The sequence below is a fragment of the Chiloscyllium punctatum genome, chromosome 25 (assembly GCF_047496795.1).
Source record: "Chiloscyllium punctatum isolate Juve2018m chromosome 25, sChiPun1.3, whole genome shotgun sequence".
NCBI lineage: Eukaryota > Metazoa > Chordata > Chondrichthyes > Orectolobiformes > Hemiscylliidae > Chiloscyllium > Chiloscyllium punctatum.
In genome coordinates, this window is record NC_092763.1 from 72,089,423 (window position 1) to 72,110,224 (window position 20,802).

Below are 20,802 nucleotides of genomic sequence, written 5' to 3' on the forward strand. Positions count from 1 at the left end.
CAAGAAAGACAACTGTATCAATGAGGCAGAAAACTCAAAAAGGGATCATGCTGTAAAGTTGAGTGAAATAGGAGTTGATGGGAAGGGTGAGGGCAGTAACAAATTAAAAATACTATACATGAATGCACGAAGCATTAGAAATAAGATGGATGAGCTTGAGGCTGTTTTGGAAATTGGCAGATTATGATATTGTGGGGATAACTGAGACGTGGCTTCAAGTGGACAGGGCCTGGGAAATGAATATTCAAGACGACATGTGCTATCGTAAGGACATACTGACGGGCAGAGGGGGTGGGGTGGCCTTGTTGGTAAGGGACGATATTCAGTCCCTTGCGCGGGGGGACCTAGAACCAGGGGATGTAGAGTCAGTGTGGATAGAGCTGCAAAATTCTAAGGGTAAAAAGACCCTCTTAGGAGTTATCTACAGGCCCCCAAACAGTAGTCTGGATGTCGGATGTAAGTTGAATCAGGAGTTGAAATTGGCCTGTCGCTAAGATGTTACTATAGTTGTTATGGAGAATTTTAACATGCAGGTAGACTGGGAGAATCAGAATGGTATTGGACCTCAAGAAAGAGACTTTGTGGAGTGCCTCCGAGATGGATTCTTAGAACAGCTGGTGCTGGAGCCGACCAGGGAGAATGCAATTCTGGATCTGGTATTGTGCAATGAACCAGAATTGGTCAGGGACCTCGAAGTGAAAGAGCCATTGGGAAGTAGTGACCATAATACAATAAGCTTCAATCTGCAATTTGAGAGGGAGAGGGTACAATCGGAAGTGACAATATTTCTGTTGAATAAAGGGAACTATGGAGCTATGAGGGAGGAGCTGGCCAAAGTTCAATGGTGCAATACCTTAGCAGGGAGGACCGTGTAGGAACAATGGCAGATATTTCTGTGTATAATGTAGAAGATGAAGGATCAGTTCATTCCAAAAAGGAAGAAAGATCCTAGGAGGAGGCATGGGTGGCCGTGGCTGACAAGGGAAGTTAAGAAACATATAAAGTTAAAAGAGAAAAAGTATAACATAGCAAAGATGAGTGGGAAAACTGAGGACTGGGAAGCTTTTAAAGAACAACAGAGGATTACTAAGAACGAAATACGCAGAGAAAAAATGAGATACGAAGGTAAACTGGCCAATAATATAAAGGAGGATAGTAAAAGCTTTTTTAGGTATATGAAAGGCAAAAAAATGGTTAAGACTAAAATTGAGCCCTTGAAGACAGAAACAGGGGAATATATTACGGGGAACAAAGAAATGGCAGAAGAATTGAATTGGTACTTCAGATCTGTGTTCACTGGGGGAAGACACAAGCAATCTCCCTGAGGTAACAATGGCTGAAGGACCTGAACTGGAGGGAATTTATATTTGCCAGGAATTGGTGTTGGAGAGACTGTTAGGTCTGAAGGTTGATAAGTCCCCGGGGCTTGATGGTCTACATCCCAGGGAACTGAAGGAGGTGGCTCGAGAAATCGTGGATGCGTTGGTGATTATTTTCCAGAGTTTGATAGATTCGGGATTAGTTCCTGTGGATTGGGGGGTGGCTAATGTTGTACCACTTTTTAAGAAAGGTGGGAGAGAGAAGGCAGGAAATTATAGACCAGTTAATCTGACCTCAGTAGTGGGAAAGATGCTGGAGTCTATTATAAGGGATGAAATTACGACACATCTGGATAGTAGTAACAGGATAGGTCAGAGTCAGCATGGATTTATGAAGGGGAAATCTTGCTAGACTAATCTTATGGAATTTTTTGAGGATGTAACTCTGAAGATGGACGAGGGAGATCCAGTCGATGTAGTGTACCTGGACTTTCAGAAAGCTTTTGATAAAGTCCCACACAGGAGGTTAGTGAGCAAAATTAGGGCGCATGGTATTGGGGGCAAAGTACTAGATTGGATTGAAAGTTGGTTGGCTGACAGGAAACAAAGAGTAGTGATAAACGGCTCCATTTCGGAATGGCAGGCAGTGACCAGTGGGGTACTGCAGGGATCAGTGCTGGGACCGCAGCTTTTTACAATATATGTTAATGATATAGAAGATGGTATTAGTAATAACATGAGCAAATTTGCTGATGATACTAAGCTGAGTGGCAGGGTGAAATGTGAGGAGGATGTTAGAAGATTACAGGGTGACCTGGACAGGTTAGGTGAGTGGTCAGATGCATGGCAGATGCAGTTTAATGTGGATAAATGTATGGTTATTCACTTTGGTGGCAGGAACAGGAAGGCAGATTACTACCTAAATGGAATCAATTTAGGTAAAGGGGCAGTACAAAGAGATCTGGGTGTTCTTGTACACCAGTCAATGAAGGTAAGCATGCAGGTACAGCAGGTAGTGAAGAAGGCTAATAGCATGCTGGCCTTCATAACAAGAGGGATTGAGTATAGAAGCAAAGAGGTTCTTCTGCAGCTGTACAGGGTCCTGGTGAGACCACGCCTGGAATATTGTGTGCAGTTCTGGTCTTCAACTTTGAGGAAAGACATTCTGGCTATTGAGGGAGTGCTGCATAGGTTCACGAGGTCAATTCCTGGAATGGTGGGACTATCTTACGCTGAAAGATTGGAGCGACTGGACTTGTATACCCTTGAGTTTAGAATACTGAGAGGGGATCTGATTGAGACATATAAGATTATTAAAGGATTGGACATTCTGGAGGCAGGAAACATGTTTCCGTTGATGGGTGAGTCCCGAACCAGAGGACACAGCTTAAAAATACGGGGTAGACCATTTAGGACAGAGATGAGGAGAAACTTCTTCACCCAGAGAGTGGTGGGTGTGTGGAATGCTCTGCCCCAGAGGGCAGTGGAGGCCCAGTCTCTGGATTCATTTAAGAAAGAGTTGGATAGAGCTCTCAAGGATAGTGGAATCAAGGGTTTTGGAGATAAGGCAGGAAGAGGATACTGATTAGGAATGATCAGCCATGATCATATTGAATGGTGGGCAGGCTCGAAGGGCAGAATGGCCTACTCCTGGCCTACTCCTGCACCTATTGTCTATTGTCTACTATGAGCTATTTCTGTGTATTCACCATTCTGTCCACTCTTCCTCTGATGATGAAGGATGTTGCTGCTTCCACGGGCAGGTGCTTTTGCCTTCACCCCTCCCTCTCAAAACAATGCTGCAATTCCCCTTGTCTTCACTTTCCAGCCTCCAGTCTCTTCATTCAGGGATCATCTTCCTCCATTTCATATGTAGGTGAGTAGATCATTTTACATTGATCTGGTCCTGACTTTATTCTGTGTCCTGGGGGATTAGAGTGATTATCATATTGGGGAAGAAGGTAGGTGTCTGTGCAAGGGCAGTGAGTGTAGAAGGGTTTCAGAATTGCAAAGATGCTAACTTCTGTTGCTTAGGGAGGTGTAGGGGTGGGGGTGCAAGCTGGAAGCCTGTCTGCTTAGAGCTGCATTGATGAACTAACCTACGAAGCAATAACATAAAAGTGGCGACCGGAGAGCTGCAATAACAACACAAAATGCTGACGAAGTTCTGGCAGCCATCCATGGAGAGGAAAAAACAGTTAAACTTTCAAGTCCATTTTCGTCTCTTCTTTGGAAATCTGATCTGGAGTCACACATCTGGGTTCAGAATTTCTAGCCTCTATAATCTCTGTGCACCCCAGGAGGCCATTGGAATAATGAAAGGGACCACCTTTTGCTGACAAGTGGTGCTGTGGTTTCATTCACATGGCATGGGAACTCTGAGGAAGTCTTAGTGGACTTGATATGTAAACTCCATTCCTTTTTCCACAGATGCTGCCAGACTTGTGACTTTTCTCCAGCATCATCTTATTTATGTACTGGGCAGCACAGTTAATGATAGGGTAACAAATTGACCTCTCCAGGAATGATTGACTGACTGTCCAGCCACTTGCTGTAACCCAGAATTGCAGAGTGACATGTGTGGAGTTAAGCAAGTGTCACCTTCAAGCTGCATGTCTCTATCTGTCTCTATTTCCCACCCGCCCCACCCTCACCACCACCATCTACCCTGCGCAACTCCACGAGAAATTGCTGCAGGTGTCGCAATGGAGCAGAAATTTGGTGGAAATTAAAACGGAAAACTTGGCAACTTCCAGCTCATGTGCTGGCCTGAATTTGTACCTCAAGTTCCGCAAGTTTTTAAATGATTGGCACTTCCCATAAGCAATTCCTCCTATCTGATCCACCCAGATTATAGTTTTGGGTAACATGTTCTAAAACCAGTTACTAAATTCCATTCCTTTGCAATAAGCGATGGTGGTTTTGTAATTGATCCGAATGCTAGGCAACACAGTCCAACCGAACGTGATGGGTTCTGGGATAGTCAGAGAATTGAACGTTTGACTGTGTCTTGTGTCTGTCAAGAGATGCTCAGGAAGCAGCTACAGTGAAGGGTGCTCTCCACCATCTTCCCTACAATGTAGGATGAATGATGCGATTTTCATGTGGTTTCTCCAGAGCTGACCTGGTTTGTTTATAAATTGGTGCATGGTGATTGGCTAACCTTTCAAGAATGAAGAAATTAAGAATGGTCTCATCACTCACTGCACACTCCCCTCCAAGTCTCACACCATCCTGACTTGAAACCATACTGCTGTTCCTTCAGTGTCATGGTGCTGTATTCTTCTGGAGTATGTTTCTTACACACCAGTGTGTCCCCACTGACTTTGGCAGTACAAGAAGGTAGCCCGTCACCGTCCTCTCGAGGGAAGTTAGAGAAGGTCAATATATACTGGACTAGCGAGTGAGTCCACAATGCAAGGACGTACAAAAAGAAACTGTGTGTCATATACTTCCTCTATGTTAGTAGCTGAAGATCAGCCAAATGTTAATCAGAACCGTGAACATACAAGGTCCAATTGTAGTGAGTTTAATCATTTTGAATTTTATTTGACGGTAACAACTTCACAAAAATACTGGTTTTGAGCAACAGGGTTGGAGGGAGTTAGTGTTTTGAGCTGGCTAAATTAAGGTGCATTTCCACTACATTCGAGTTGTTATTTATCTGGAGTTGTCTGAAAATGTGGTGTTGGCAGCAGATTGATTTGTACAATTTGAAAGGGAACTGGGTATACAAAATTGGAAATTGCAGGAAAAACGTAGCAGGTCTGGCAGCGTCCGTGGAGAGAGAAAGCAGAGTTATGGTTTGGGTTTGGTGACCCTTCTTCGGAGCACCATCCACCATTCCGAAGGGTCAACTGGACCTGAAGCGTTAACTCTGTTTTCTTTCCACAGACACTGCCAGACCTGCTGTTATTTTCCGGCAATTTCTCTTTTTGCTTCTGATTTCCAGCATCATCAGTTATGTGTAACTGGATATATATTTGCAGGAGAGAAAGTTGCAGGGCTGTGAGGAGAGAATAGAGACTAATCAGAATGGCTTCCTCCTCTGTAATTACAGGAATTGTGGTGCTTTTGACAGAGTTTGTCAGGACACGTTTCTCGCAGTAGATTTTTAGATTTCATGCAGTAGTCTTTCAAGGAAATATTGTGGCCTGTGCTGTGGTCATCAGCATCGCTGCATCCTGCAAATATGGAACATTGTAATATTGTTCCATTGGTGCATTTGAACTGAAGTCATTTAGTTTCCATGGTTGATTGGTGCATCTGTTTTTAATCATCATTTCAGTTTTGAACCCCATTTTCCTCAGTGGACTGTAGCTGTTGGAAAATTGCCAATTTAAAATAATGCGTCCAGGCTTCACCAGTTAATCCTCGAAGCAGATTTTTCCAAATGCTTCCACTCAGTTGTTCAGAATTGTTTCTCTGATCGCCACAAATAACCACAACCATTCTTCCCACTTTGGGAAAGCCTCCACCTGCTATTTGCCTCTCGGCTGTTATTAGCAACTTGTGCTCAGTTTTAAAAATACAGGGCCCATCGCTGTTTCCGAACACTGAGCCAGCACGGCTCGTGAGCTTTTGCAGAGCTTTTCACAGGGCGTGTTGGAATTGGCTTGGGTGACTGTCTCCTTGTGCTTTTCTGTGACAGGTACCAATCCACCAGAGCTACAAAGAGCTTCTTGGCATCCGGGCCGAGCTGCAGAAGAAGGTTGAGGAGCTTCAGCGTGAGGTCAGCAACATGGCAGTGTCATCTTCCTCTGAAAGAGCGTCACCCACCCATTCAGTGTCACCCGTACAGACAACAGTGTGAATTTGTCAACCGTCCTCCCTACCATGCTTCCTTGATGACTGAGTCACTGAGGTTATGACTGCAGCATGTATATGAAAGCTGTAAATACAGATGATTCTGTGTGTACATGTGCGCAGGTGTGCAATTTTATCGCAGCGTACTTTAGGGTTTTGTAAACCTGTGCGGGGATATCTTTGTTGCGCGGTTGCTTTGTTCTGATGTTGAGACCTTTTGGCGGAAGGGTAAATGTGAGTGCCACTGTAAAACTGGCCTAAACTTTGGTGCCAATCCATGAATTAGCCGGAAAGAGCTGGGGAGGAGGGAGGGCAGAGGGTTTGGGGGAGAAGGCAGACAGTATCTGATGGCTCAGCCGAGGCAAAGAACCAGAGTGCCAAGTTTTCATTGTAGTCTGCTGTTGAGCAAATGACCCAACTTTCACTCCTGCCCCTCCCACAATGAAAACCACTTTATTGGCTATAATCGACTCGAACATGTGACTTGGGGTTGGTAGGTGGATATCCTATCACAATCCAAAGAAAACAGTTTGGGTTTTGTCTTTTGTAGGCAACTTCACTATTTCTATTTTAACTTCTTCTCCTTAATAGAATCTGTATATTTTTATATAGTGCCTGTAAATGGCTGTATCCCCATCATTAAATTCATCGTTGCAAATAAATGTCACCACCTTCCAGAAGCTTCCCTTGTGGATTTCTGAAATCTTGGGAAACAGTGTATTCTTAGATTTTGAGATTTTGTGCTTAATGAACTTGGCAGCGATATTCTCATCCATGAGAAGCACAAAGCTGAAATGTCATTGAACCCGGAACATAACATAGTTAGTGAAACTTTTCCTCTCAACTTCATCTGCCTTTCAAGTGTGGGGGCATTTTCTGTGTCAGAGAAAGGGGTCATACATGTTTCCATGCTGAAGGGGAATTCTGACATCAAATAATCCAGCCTGTTAGTGCCAGGAGTGCTATAACATAACCAGACAGCTCAATTTATTTCCAAGAGTGAAGAGAACAGAAATTTCACAAAACAAGCTTTGCAGAGATCATAAGATGAGAAACTGAAAATTTCTTGAAACCGGTAAGGCCTTTCATTTGTACAAAAGAGGAAAGTGTCCCTTGTACCTTTGTTGTAGAATTTGAGCATCAGATTAAAAGTACCGTGTTATGCTTTTTACATTTTCCAATCATTCATCAAATGAAACAGTATTTCACAGATGCAGCCCTTCTATTTTTACAAAAATGCAGGATTCAATCAATACTCGCATAATTTTCATGATTTTTCTGACAGGATTTGTGTGTTTTTTCCAGTATGTAAAGACGTTTTTCAAACTGAGGCATTGTGTTTTTTAACCATTGACCCGAAGTTGTCTATCGCTTTCCAATCAAGTGGCCTTTACTAGTGTTACCTGAAAGGATCAGAGAGTTCATCTTCTGGCCATGTCTTTGGAGAGTTAATGTGTTTGGGATGAATTTCCTAGGTTTGGCTTTGGATAGGCTAAAGCTAAATTTCAATCCTTACTTTGGAGTTTTGGTGGGAGTGTGCTGAGCATATGCTTTAAGTGTTTAAAACTGATTGTTTTAAGTTTTAGCTGAACCTAGAAACCTAATGCTGAACATAACTTGGTAGTGGCCCTTATCTGGATTGCCCTCAGATTAGCAAATACTATAAGTGACTATCAGTCTGGAATGGTAAAGCCTCCTCATGTTCTGTAGCAATTCCAAGTGTTAATTTTGACCTTTCTGTAGCGGTACGGCTTTTCACCTTCTGCCTGTGTTTTCTGTCAAAGAACTGCAGCAGTCCCACTGCCAATATTGCTACCAATGTACAAATGTCTGAAGTAGATAAACAATTCTTTAAACTACAGCATGTCCTATATTAATTTACAAGCAAAAGCATATTGCATTTTACTTTGGTGAATATGTGGCATGTATGTAGAAGGTGTTTGCCTAATGCATTGCACTTTAATATAGACTATAAGGCCCTATCTGCGCTCTCAAGTTGATGTAAAATATTCAGTAGCACTTTCTGAAGAGCAAGAGCGTTTTCCCCAATGTCCTGGCCAGTTAATTGCTAAGTGTGCATCACTCAAACAGATCCGTTGTTGTGTGTAGGAGCTTGCTGTATGCACACTGGCTCTTTAGTTGACTATGCTGTGACAGTGACAACTCTTCCAATTTATGTTATTGGCTGTAAAGATATTGCAAAGATATGAAAGACGCTATAAAAAGGCAAGTGTTATAATTATTATCTGAACACAGCGACAGATTGGCACTCCGTAGTGAACGGTTTAACTTGTATCTTCAGAAGTGATATCCCACCCTTAACATAGGAGCAAAATTAATCATATTGCTAGGAAAAAAAAAGCCCCATCTTTATTTAAATTTTTAAAATCTGTCAAGACTAGTTTTGTCAGCTTAAGGGACTGGGGCTGATAGATGGTTTATTTGGTGGGTGATGTCTAGCACATGCAGTGTTCTCAGAGGACCACAGGGCATGTGTGCAGGTTTAATGGTGGAGGTGAGGGGTTAGTGGGAAACACTGAATGGAGAGCTGAACAATGAAGGTGCCCTGACAGAGATTGCTCCCACAAGGAAGGGGATGTGATTGATGGAACGGTGTGGATGAGATGACAGAAATATTTAAATACAACAAAATGGCAGAGTGATTGATTATTGGTTCACCTTGTTAAATAAAAAGCTGCTAAATTGTGCCAAACATTAAATTCACTATATTTGAAACGTATTTGGAAAAACTGTCATCTGAATTAAAAGAATACAATTGTTGGCTTTGATTCTATAGATTAAGATGGTGGTGACAGTTCTTAGCATTCCTATGCACTCCAGTGCATTTACTACCACACACAGTAACCCAAGAATGGAGCAATTACAAAGTCGCAACAAAACCTGAATCCTGAACAAGGACTTTGTCAGGCAATACAATTGGTAATTAAGCTGTTTTTTTGATGGTTGAGGTTTAATTACAACAGACAGATTTCAAGGAAATAGCAGAATTTTCCTGAAAATATACCGAGCTCATCAGATGAAAATCTGCCTTTTCAACTTAGGAGAAAACAATTCCCAATTCTACTTCCATTTTCAATGGCGGGACACTGATAGATCTTAGACAAAAAATTGTGTTTATATTCCTAAATTGGTTTTTTTACGTAGGCACAGCTTAACGTAGTTATTTTTGCTCAGAGACAACACTTCTGATTCTGTGAAAGAGTGGTGAAAATGTAGAAATCCTGTATATTTAAAGAAGTACTGTTGCAATAAAGAAACTTATTTGTCTGCAAATGTTTTGTGGATCTCTCTGCTAGTTTGTACTGAAGACCAAGTGGAAGCTGAGTTTCTGTACAAGTTTATTCCGTGCTTTCAATTTGGTTACATTTCTAATATCGAGTCACTGAGGTACAAAGTTTAATTGACTGTGATAGTAAATCATGTTGAGCATCAAAATCTAAGTCACAGCTCATCTGGAATTACATGAGACAGCTATATTCCAGCCAAAATGTCATCATATATTAGAAAGATCAAATCTGGAACTGGTTTGTTAACACTGATCTATAATTTCATTTATTACAATAGCTTCCACAATAAAAAGCAATCACACAAAAGCTTTGGGACTATTTATGCAGTGTTTTGTTTTTACTCTTGGTTACTCGATTAACAGTTGATTATCCATTCATACAAAAATCTTGCGTTTGCTTTGTCCAATGTTGCGTCTTATTATGTTTTTGGAAAATTGCACCTTTGTGTATCAGAACACATCATTTTCTCTCTCACCAATCTTTGCTCTTAACCAATTTCACTAAAACTTACCCAATTTTATACGTGAAAATAATGCATGAATTCTAAGGGTTCAATTATAGTTTCATTTATGAGCTGACACTGCATAAACATTCCACATCAACCATTGGATGTCCAATAGGTTTAGCTTTGCATCGCTGCCGATGTATTTCCGATTAGAGGATTATTTGTCATTCTTGTATAAGTAACAATTGTGGCACAACTGTGTTACTAGAAACTACAACCTAAACAAGTCAACATCTAAAAGGAAACACCAAGGTATGTAAACATGGACATTTCATTGAAAGGTGCTGTTCTCTTTTGATACGTAAAAGCCACATAAAGAAAAATCTGTGGTAAAGGTTCACATCAAACATGGCCAAGCAGCACGTCTTTACATGTGTATGTACTTACGATCCAGCTCCCATAATGTCCCATTTTCCCCCCCGTGGTCAACGGCCGTGACCTGGGGCACGAACACACACACCTTTCCCCCCCCCTCCACTTCTGAAATGTGTTGCCATAGTCATCATTGAGAGTTGCATAGTACATTTCTTAGGGATTCCTGCGTATTCAAATCGTGCATGCTGTACTCAATATCAGCTTGCTTCTATTGGTTTCCTTCCTGCAAGACACCTCACAGAGTGTATAATGAAATCTGGTACCAAGCTGCATAACCAACAGGTAACCAACATGGCAAAAAGCCAGTTTCAAAGAGTGTCCTAAAAGAGGATGGAGGTGGAGAGGTTTAGGGAGGGAAACCACAATTTAAGATCCAGACAGTTCAAGGCATGGCAGTCAATACGGGAGTGATGAAAATCAGTATCATGCAGGGGAAACTAGAGAAACTAGAGAAATGCACATGCGAAGGAGATAAAATGTCTTGAAGGACTGTCATTTTGGTGATGGGCCTGGTGTCTCTTCCTTGGGCATGTCTTAAAAGTTGCACTGAATTTGGGCTTATTGGCCTGATGTCAAATTGGACCCAAATATCCTACAATCTCAGATTACACCCAAACTAAAAAAATGGACAGAACTGACAAATCCACAAAAGTATGTTTTTGCAATGGCTTGGTGGTAGATGTCCTAGAGCAGTTGTAACCAAGGTGTTGCTGATGTTTGAGGATGGTGGAAGACACAGGAGTGGGGCATCCCCTGGAAAGCTGACCCTGTGTGAATGGATTCTCAATTATGCCCATGTCATGTCACGCATATGGTGCAGCATCTTTCCCACACAGAACATCTGAATTGCTTATCAGCAAACTAAAACTAAAAACTTGTCTTTAACATGCATAACAAACATATAAGATTTGTTTGTGTGTATATATAAATGCAAGTTTTCTCTCAATGGCTTATTACATTTTAGGATTAACTATAGTCAGCCACCAAAGTTTCACATACAGAACTATCCCTGTTGACACATGGACACACACATTCAGAAACATGATCAATCACATAGAGTCACGGAATAACACAGCACAGCAATAAACCCTTCGGTTCAACTCGTCCATGCTGACCAGACATCCTAAATTAATCTAGTCCCATTTGCCAGCACTTGGCTCATATCCCTCTAAGAGGATGGAGGTGGAGAGGTTTAGGGAGGGAAACCATGGTTTAAGATTCAGACAGTTCAAGGCATGGCAGTCAATAGGGGAGTGATGAAAGTCAGTGTCATGCAGGGGAAACTTGCTGTTCATAAACCCATCCAGATGCCTTTTAAATTGTTATTCTGGCCTGAGTTAAGTGATCAACTCAAGATCAGATCAGTTCTGTGAAATATTCCTGTTTCTGTGTACATTTCCCCCAGGGGTCAGACCTCAGCCATGACAGTTCCTGACCACAGTGAAGGTGGTCAATGGAGAATTGGATCTTGAAGCTTTCAGAGCACTATCTGAGAAGTGGCTTTGCAATGGGAGATACTAGCGTCCTTTTCAGTTGACCTTAAATCAATCAGTTAAAAGTTAATTCGTTTGGTTCCAGTTCCGGTTTTGAAGAATAAAAAATTTGTCGGCATTCCCTGGACCTTTTAGTGTGGCTGAAAATCAAAGCAGGCGGTCCACGGTCTTTTACACTCAGAGGTTTCAGTGAACCTGCTGAATTTGCATCAAACCCTACCCCCCAACGCCATGTTGTAATTTCTACACAGCCATTTGTGACAGTACTGTTACTGCAATTGGTCTCACCCTGGGTGAGGAACAGGGTTAGGGTTAATCTGTTCTCGTCCCTGATAATTTCCATGCTGTATTGGGCTTAACTGCAAATTTTTAGACTCTTGAAGGACAAGTCTCCTTTCGCTTACTGTTACAGATAAACATTTGAGTGAGTAATTGCTGTCAGAGTGAGGAGCTGGACACTACCCAGGAAGGGAGAGGGAGATTGGAAAATGGAGCAATAAACCTGAGCACAGCATGAGGGTGTGAAGCTACATAAATGCAACATTGACTGATTAATTATAGAGTCATACAGCACGGAAACAGACCCTTCGGTTATCTTCCCACAACGATCAGCCAGAAACTGGGCACTTGGCATCTTACATATCTCTCAAGGTTTTAGATGCCAACTTACATTTGGCAATTAACAATTTGGCTGCATTCCTGGATGTATTCCCAGTGATTAAGGGTCAGGACATGACGGGGATGGGTGGGAGACTAAAAGTCATTTTTCCAGAATTGCCTGAAATATTGTCCTTTCAAGATGCTGCTATTTTCAAATTGAAAACAGCTGCTGCTTTATTTAAAATGGCCAAGCTCAACATCACACTAACAAAGAGCAAAGACTGCACACAGTATTTTCCAGGCACTGTTTAAATATGGCAACCAGATGGCCAGTGATGCTGACAATGTCGGATCTTGAGGAATTTGCACACTTGGTATTCAGCCCAGACTAAGTTACTTTCTCACTTTTTACTGGGTGTGCCAGTGACAACAAGGCACAATGGTGCAAATAAGACGGTGAACATTTACAGATGATACACCAACACCATTCCTGTAAATGCTTGCCCACAGCCAGCATCAAGCAGAGCTGTCAGTGCAATAGGAAGCTCTCAGCCATCCCTTTGTTCCAACTGGAGTGAGTATCTGAAACAGATGTCGCCCATGCAACAGCTGCAAGATTAATTTCCATTCTTTATTAGTGGGAAACTAAGATTTTATAGAGAAGGCACCTGCTTTCACTGTCTATTTTTACAGAAGGGCCTTTTTCAATGCTAACGGGCTTAGAAACAAAAGTTAGCTTTTACAAGTAATATCACTATTTTTATGATGCTAGCCATCAAACATACTGAAAAAAATGCAAAAAACGCCAGGTTCTGGAAATCTGAAACAAACCCAGAGATCGTTGGAGAAACTCAAGTAATGCTGCCAGCAGCTGTGGGTGCAGAAACAAAGTTAACATTTGAGTCTCATGATTCTTTCAGAACTCTTACTATTCAACTGAGCTAATCTCTCTTGTGCTGCTGATGGGTAGCCTTAGGCTTTGGAGCAAGGCTGGTCGATGTTGAGATATCAGGTCATTGTAACTGCTGAGGTCAAAGTGTATTTGGTGACAACTTGTACACTTCTAACCATGGGCCAGTATTGGGCTGTTTTCGTTGACGGTAATAAATGGTATTGATGAAAAGGAATTTAAAGATATGCTGAACTATCACAACAAGACTTCTGTGCACCAAGAATAAATTTTTAACAAAGAATTTTCTGCGTTCAACAAAGCACAAGTAACACAGATGAGATGCCAGAGGACACATTAAATGGTTTTATTGTGTGTGTGGTTTGTGGCCTTAGTGTGTGAAAGTCAGCCACAGGCTCTGATCAAGGCAAGGTGTCTAACCAGTAACACGGACTTTTGTGGAGTTAGATACAGATTGCAATCTTAAAACAAAACGTAAACAAGACACTTGCATTGATGCACTAGCCTCTCTGAAAAGTGTCCTGACTGTGTAAAATTTGAAGCAGTATTGCTGGCAGAGACTACTGATTGTTAACTGGTAGGCAAGTGAATAGCATCAGGCAACACAACCCTGTATCCAACACAACAAATGTAATTTTCAGATTCTCCAGCCAATCTTCCATCAACCCTCACAATCCAGTTTGTAAAGTTTTGTTACCACTGGACAGGATAAACTGATCTGAATATTTGACGTGATGACAAGATTTGCATATTAAAGTAGGAATATAGTCAGTTCTGCTTTAACGTGGTAGTTCTGTTCTTGTGCAATCCCATGTTATAAGAAAATGTTGTAAGAAAATAGAAGCACTATTTAAATTGATGGGGCCAGAATTGCATTATAACCAGTACACGCTTTAAAAGTTTGTGCTTTAGAAACACAGTCTCCAATTTGTCAATCGCGTTACAGTGAATTTGTGTTAACAAAGTGAGCGTTATAACAGAACGATCTGTACTGTATTAAGTCTTCCAGAGATACAAACACAATGTTGGGATATTCAAATTATGTTCTTGCTGCTTTCTCCAGACAGCACTACATTAATTAAAGGAGAAAAGCATGGCTTTGTTTAGTTGTGGTTATTTAATTACATGCTGTTTTTATAAAATGTCAGTTTGCACTTCTAAATGATGGAAATGGGCAATGACATACTGCTGTCTGAACCAAACATATCACATACTTCATTCTGCAACAATCTTTGGTATAGACAGAATAAGCTGTTAGGCAGAATAGTACCAACAGATCTACCTGCATGCACCCCCTAGTCAACTGCTTCAAATATTAAATTTCATTTTTTTTAAAAAAGCACCATGAAAAGAATCTCTGAACTACATGCTTAGTCCAAGTAGTAATTTCCAGTGAATTACTCAAATACTTTAACTTTGTTCATTTCTTGCTTGCAGGATCTAAGCTACCATTGAGCCAATGAGCTGACCTACTCTAACCATGGCACCATACGGAGTTGAACACACACTTAAAGGATGAGTCCAAGGTTCAAAAGAATCATGCTCCATTAAATGACTTTTGTCTGAAATAAAATTAAAGCCAGTTTAAGCTGAAGTTGGTGTCAAGGCAAAGGCTGTAATGTCCAGTGCCCCAGTCTAGACCTGATTGATGTTGTCTGCAGGGGGCTTCTCTGACTGTGTCTGAAGGAGGCTCCGTTCAGCTGCAGGAAGATTTCAGGCAAACCGTCGAGGTAGGTGTCAGGAAGAAAACAGACAGATTATTTGAAACAGGATGGGCAGGCAGTGTACTTTTACCAAGGTCACCCAAGAATCCAGAGAGATAGAAGTCCACAGGCTCCTCTTCTGAGAACCTCTGGCACATTCAAGCCAAATCTGGTGGCAGATGTTAAAAATAACAAACCGAGGCGCTGGAAATCAGAAACAAGAACAGAAATTACTGGAGAGAGACTCAGTAGGTCTGGCAGCATCTGGTGGAGGGAAAGCAGAGTTAACGTTTCAGAGACAGTTCTAAAGAAGGGTCATTGGACTCGAAATGTTAACTCTGCTTTCTGTCCACAAATGCTGCCAAACCTGTTGAGTTTTTCCAGCAATTTCTGCTTTTGTCTGGAACAGATAATAGTCTGAATTAGCACCAAAGCCTCTGCCACTTTCTTCACTCATTGAGCTGAGCGCAGGACTTGTTTACGGTGGGCCACAGCATGATTGGATCAGGCAATATTGGAAAGGTTCACTAAGGTCGGAGATTGCTATCTGGAACCTTATCTTGTGTCATTCAGGTTCCTCCACTGACTAGTCAGCCGAGTGTTTTCTGGTCTCAATTTATAACTGTACAATGCTGCTTATTTATCCCGAATCACCTCACCTCCCTTGAAAGTGAGTAAATCTCTCTGCATCTCTTCCCCAGCCATTGCTTTGCAATAGTAGAATAAAGCCAAGTAGAGAACCCAGTTTCCTTCTGCCAATAAATTTTTCTTATGCCAGTCCTTTATTCACCTCAAGATTTCACTGATTCTCCAAGTATTATTTTAAAAAATATTTTGTCAAACTGCTGCTATTTCATCAAGTATTTGTCCTTACTTATTTTAAAAGGTCTGATCAACAGTCTGCAAGGTCAACTTCAACTTAATTACGGAGAGTCTCAGTAAAATAGCAGTATACCGACATATTGACACCCTACCAGTCACCCAGGGCTTACCTATATCTACTAGTTGTGGGAAACATTTTGTCTCTTAGCATCCAGTGATCCGGAGGAAATCTCAATGTTTTATACCAAAGCCTCACTCCTGTGAGGCAATTTTCTAAACCTTAACTGCACATTCACAAGACTTTTCAAGAACTCAACAACCCTACCCCCAACTCAATTTATTGAAGACAACTGGAGCTGAATTAGAATTTCAATTGTATGGAAGATCTAATAAATCAATTCTCCTGGGTGAACTAATTAACTGCCATAAAGGAAATGAGTAATTTAGCTTCAAGGTAAAAGGCAAGAATTCAACACATAAGGAATTAATGCTTGGGACACAAGCAAAGCTGAACCTGTTTATGATTAAACTGCATCTTAACAAATAGTAGCTGGAGCATGATTTTCACTCACTGGCTGAATGTGACAGTGTGTGAGACACAGTAATGAGAGTCACTAAAGCAACATTTACAAAAGTAAAGACAGGGGCTATTTCATCAAGGCAGCCCTGGGATACCATTACAGATGCATGTTATAAGAAAGTCAAACCAATCAAAACTTGACAGAAAACAGCAAAGCAGAAAAGATTGATGATCATGAGCTTGAAAATAAAAAAAAGATGAGGCATGCAGAACAGATTCCAGGAGCTGGAGGTGACCAGTGAGTGAGAGAAACTTCTGACAAACGGAGAGAGACTCTTCATAGGCTGAATGAGCAGTGCTCAGATGATCCCTGTAAGCAGTCAGTAATTTTATTATAATAGTTGTAATATCCATCTAGTTACATGTTAAATGAAGTGGGTCATTGAAGCTTTAATAGCATTAATACAATTTCATTGGAATGAAGTTCATTGTTAGCATGTTCCAACATCAGGAAACTGAGGTTTATGGTCTATGAAAAATTACTAATATTTCTCCTGAGTGTAGTGCTTCCCATTGTTTTGATTAAAATTAAATTGACAAATGCTAAATATTAAACTTGTTGCTCTTCAAAAATTCTCATCAAATTAATTAGAAATGCCTGTGACAAGGTTTTGCTTGGCAACCTGTTCATCAGAACCTTGTGAAATGGGGAAGGGGCACTGTTCAATTCACAAGTGGCTAATAAAAAGGCGTGGTCAATGTCCTTCCATACTGATACAATGGTGCATTCTGCTCGGATATTAGAGCAAATATTTTTACACGCCATTTTTCTAGCAGCTACTATAAGGCCAGCATTAGACATTTCAATATAAATGAAAGGAGAACATTACCAATGGTGTGTCAGTTCCAGCAGTAGCAATATCTTGGTGATGTTTTGTGAACATGGTGGTGGTCATTGGACTGAACATGGCTAGGGTAGATTTAGAAGTTGGGACTATTCCCCCTTGGAGAGAAGGTTGAGCGGAGGTCTGGTAGAAGTTTTCAAAATCATGAGTGGGCTGTACAGGACATTGGTTAGGTCACTGTTGGAGTATTGTGCGCAATTCTGGTCTCCCTCCTATTGGAAAGATGTTGTGAAACTTGAAAGAATTCAGAAAAGATTTACAAGAATGTTACCAGGGTTGGAGGATTTGAGTGAAAGGGAGAAGTTGAATATATAGATAGATCCCTACAGTGTGGAAACAGGCCAGGGGCTATTTTCCCTGGAGCGTCGGAGGCTGAGGGGTGACTTTATAAAAGGTTAATAAAATCACAAGGGGCATTGATAGGATAAATAGACAGTCTTTTCCCTGGGCTGGGGGAGTCCAGAAATAGAGGGTATTGGTTCAGGGTGAGAGGGGAAAGATATAAAAGTGACCTAAGAGGGAACTTTCTCATGCAGAGGGTGGGGTGTGTATGGAATGAGCTGCCAGAGGAAGTGGTGGAGGCTGGTACAATTGCGACATTTAAAAGGCATTTGGATGAGTATATGAATAGGAAGGGTTTGGAGGGATATGGGCCAGGTGCTGGCAGGTGGGGCGAGATTGGGTTGGGATATCTGGCTGGCATGGACCGGTTGGACTGAAGGGTCTGTTTCTGTGCTGTACATCTCCATGGCTGCACAGTAAGTCAAGAGATTTTACTCCTGCTCATGAAAGAATGAGAAGGCAAAGATTTAAAGTGGTATGCAAGGGAAGCAAGGGCAATGTAAGGGAAAAAAACATTCTCATATGGCAAGGAGGTAGGGTACAGAATGCCCTGCCTGGAGGTGTGATGGGGGCAAGTTCAAAAGGATCTTGTGTAATTGTTTAGATGGATGTGGAGGGAAAAAAAGCAGAAGATTGGCATGAGGTAATAGAACCAGTGTCGGCTGAATGTGGGCCAAATGGCCTCCTTCCATGCCATTAATAATTCAGAGACCCCAAGAATGCTGCTCCAATTCATGCCCGACACAACGTGGAGAGGAGCCGAGTCACCAATGCTGGAGGGATTCTAATGTGGGTGAGAGGCTTTGAGGGGGTCAGGAAGAAACAAACATTCAAATAAATTCAATAAATAAGAAAGGGACTGATTCTTTCACAGAGTAAAATAACAAACAAAACATGAGGATATGTAGATAGTGTAGGGGATGATGCAAACAGAAAAAAAAACTGGAGCCAAAAAAAGTCAGCTAATTTCTTTTAGCGAGAACATGCCCACCCTTCGCAAGTAAACAAGAGAAAAATACATTTATTTGATGCTGGCTTTTAGGCTGAATGATGTGAAAATGTTTATGTAAATAAATTATATTTGCAGAAGGAAAGATACTAACCTTGAGGCTCAGACATTGCTCCAGCTTCAGCATTTTCTCCTTTCACATATTGTTGATTAAGACTCCCTATGGAGTTAAACAGAGAGGGAACATGACAGGTTTCAAATTCACAACTAACATAAAACTAAACACAGTTTTAGAGTCACACAGCATGGAAATGGACCATTCGGTCCAACTAGGTCATGCTGACCATGTTCCTAAACTAAACTAGTTCCATGTGCCTGTGTTTGGCCCATACCTCTCCAAACCTTTCCCATTCATGTACCTATCCAAATATCTTGTAAACGTAGGAGCAGATTACTGCAGATGTTGGAATCTGCACCAAAAACAACAAATACTGGAGATCACAGCGGGTCAGGCAGATACAGAGCATGCTAATGTTTTGAGTCTGGACGACTTCAAGAGAGCTGACAGGAAGTATGGAGGGAACAGCATCTATGATGCACACAGTGAAAGAGATGACCAGATTTCCTGAGGGAAGAGCAAAACCTCTTCTTCAAAGAGATGTGACAGTCGATTAAACACAGTGTAGAAGCAAACATTAGTGTGGTCTCTCCATGGATGCTGCCTGACCCACTGCGATCCCAAGCATTTGTTGTTTTCAGTATCGATTCCAGTATCTGCAGTACTTTGCTCCTACATTGTGTTTAATCGACTGCCACATCTGAGGAATGCCTACCCTGAAGTTTTACTCTTCCCTCAGATAGGAATTCTGGTCGTCTCTTTCACAAAAGTGGACCTTGTACCAATCCCAGCTGCTGTCAGGCCTCCAATCCAAAAAAAAATAACCCCCCACCACTCCCCTCTGTCCCCTACTGTAAAGCCAAATTTGTTTTGGATTGTCAGCTCACCCTGAATCCCATTACTAATTACTCTAACACGTGAAAGCCTTACTAAAGTCCAAGTAAACATGGTCTACCACTCTGTCCTCATGCAAAGTCAGCACTAGGTAAATTTTCATACTCCTCCCCCAGTGGGTGAATTTATTAGAGTCCTATGGAGTGAAGGATGGCTCAGAAGTTTCCACTAAATAGTGGAAGTCATACCATTAAAGGCTGGACAGCTTTCCGGTTACACTGCCTGTTTGTACATCTGTTACAGAACCGATGTTGTTGTATCAAATTTATGTAAGTGGAAGTTAACGATTAACAGCCCCTTTATATTCTACACATGGAAGCAAATCTGTCTGCATTGATCTTTGAGATCTGGAGCCCGTCTCTTGCACATTATACAGAGAATTCCAGAGATGAGCCATATTTTTTACAAGATTACATTTTGCACAGGTGAAATTGCAATGGCTTTTTGCTGCCTTGAATCTTTGCTCAGGACAGAAAGCAACTTGGATAGAAGCCACAGACACTGACCCAGGTTGTGCTAGTGCTTGAAGCCTGAAACACCGCTGCTTTTACTGTAGACACAGCATTAGTGAAGTATCATTGAGAGGTTTAAATGCTAGGACACTTAAGTCTACAGTCTTTGACACTTTGTCATTGTTGCTGAAACTATCTTGGTTTTATTGCCCTTGTTTGCTGTAATATTGATAGACAGAAACTGAAGCAGGCTACACTTGCTTGGCTGGGCAGCCACAATGGCTCCCCCACTTGTGTCTCCAATGTGAGTAGTAGGATAGGTTAATGATTAAAGTACTGGGGTTAGCAACCCAGAGAGTTGTTAGTTCAAATTTCAGCACGGCCACCTCGTGAGGTTTGAATTCAATAAAATCCGCACTGGCACCAGCCGGGAGGAAGAAAGCTGTCAAAGCAGTTCTGTTTTACTGAAGAGCTATTAATACACTTCAAGAGTATGTCCAATTCATGCCTAGCCTATGTGCCTGACTCAATACCCATGGGTAATCAGGGATCGGCGTTAAATGCGGTTCACCTACATCCCAAGAAGGAATAGGATGTATCAAATTGTGGACAGTCAATAAATTCTACAGCAATTTTTTTTCTTACATTTCTTACACAATGAAGGTCTAAACACAGAGCTCTCAACTTAGACAGCAACTAAAATTCATCAAGTGTAGCAGAGATTAACAGGAGATCACTTTATACTCTTCTGTGATTTCAATGGAGGAGATCAAAGCTACAA

General features: G+C 41.5%; 2 protein-coding genes across 12 annotated transcripts in view; one reads left to right on the forward strand and one right to left on the reverse strand.

The window, feature by feature from the left end:
* Positions 1-9,419, forward strand: part of mtmr1b (myotubularin related protein 1b) — a 99,107-nt gene extending 89,688 nt beyond the window's left edge. For all 5 annotated transcript variants that reach the window (XM_072595542.1, XM_072595544.1, XM_072595543.1 and 2 more), the window contains one exon: positions 5,971-9,419. In XM_072595542.1, the coding sequence (XP_072451643.1) occupies positions 5,971-6,132 (162 nt within the window). In that variant the 3' untranslated portion in view covers positions 6,133-9,419. The remainder of the gene's footprint in view (positions 1-5,970) is intronic.
* cd99l2 (CD99 molecule-like 2) overlaps positions 1-20,802 on the reverse strand; it is a 201,803-nt gene that overhangs the window by 25,541 nt on the left and 155,460 nt on the right. For 5 of the 7 annotated variants that reach the window (XM_072595548.1, XM_072595547.1, XM_072595552.1 and 2 more), the window contains 2 exons: positions 18,712-18,777; positions 9,468-15,016 (listed from right to left, as the gene is read on the reverse strand). In XM_072595548.1, coding sequence (XP_072451649.1) covers positions 14,952-15,016; positions 18,712-18,777 — 131 coding nt within the window. In that variant the 3' untranslated portion in view covers positions 9,468-14,951. Of the gene's footprint in view, positions 1-9,467; positions 16,732-18,711; positions 18,778-20,802 lie in introns of those variants that run through there. The other 2 variants (XM_072595551.1, XM_072595549.1) reach the window with 2 other exon arrangements.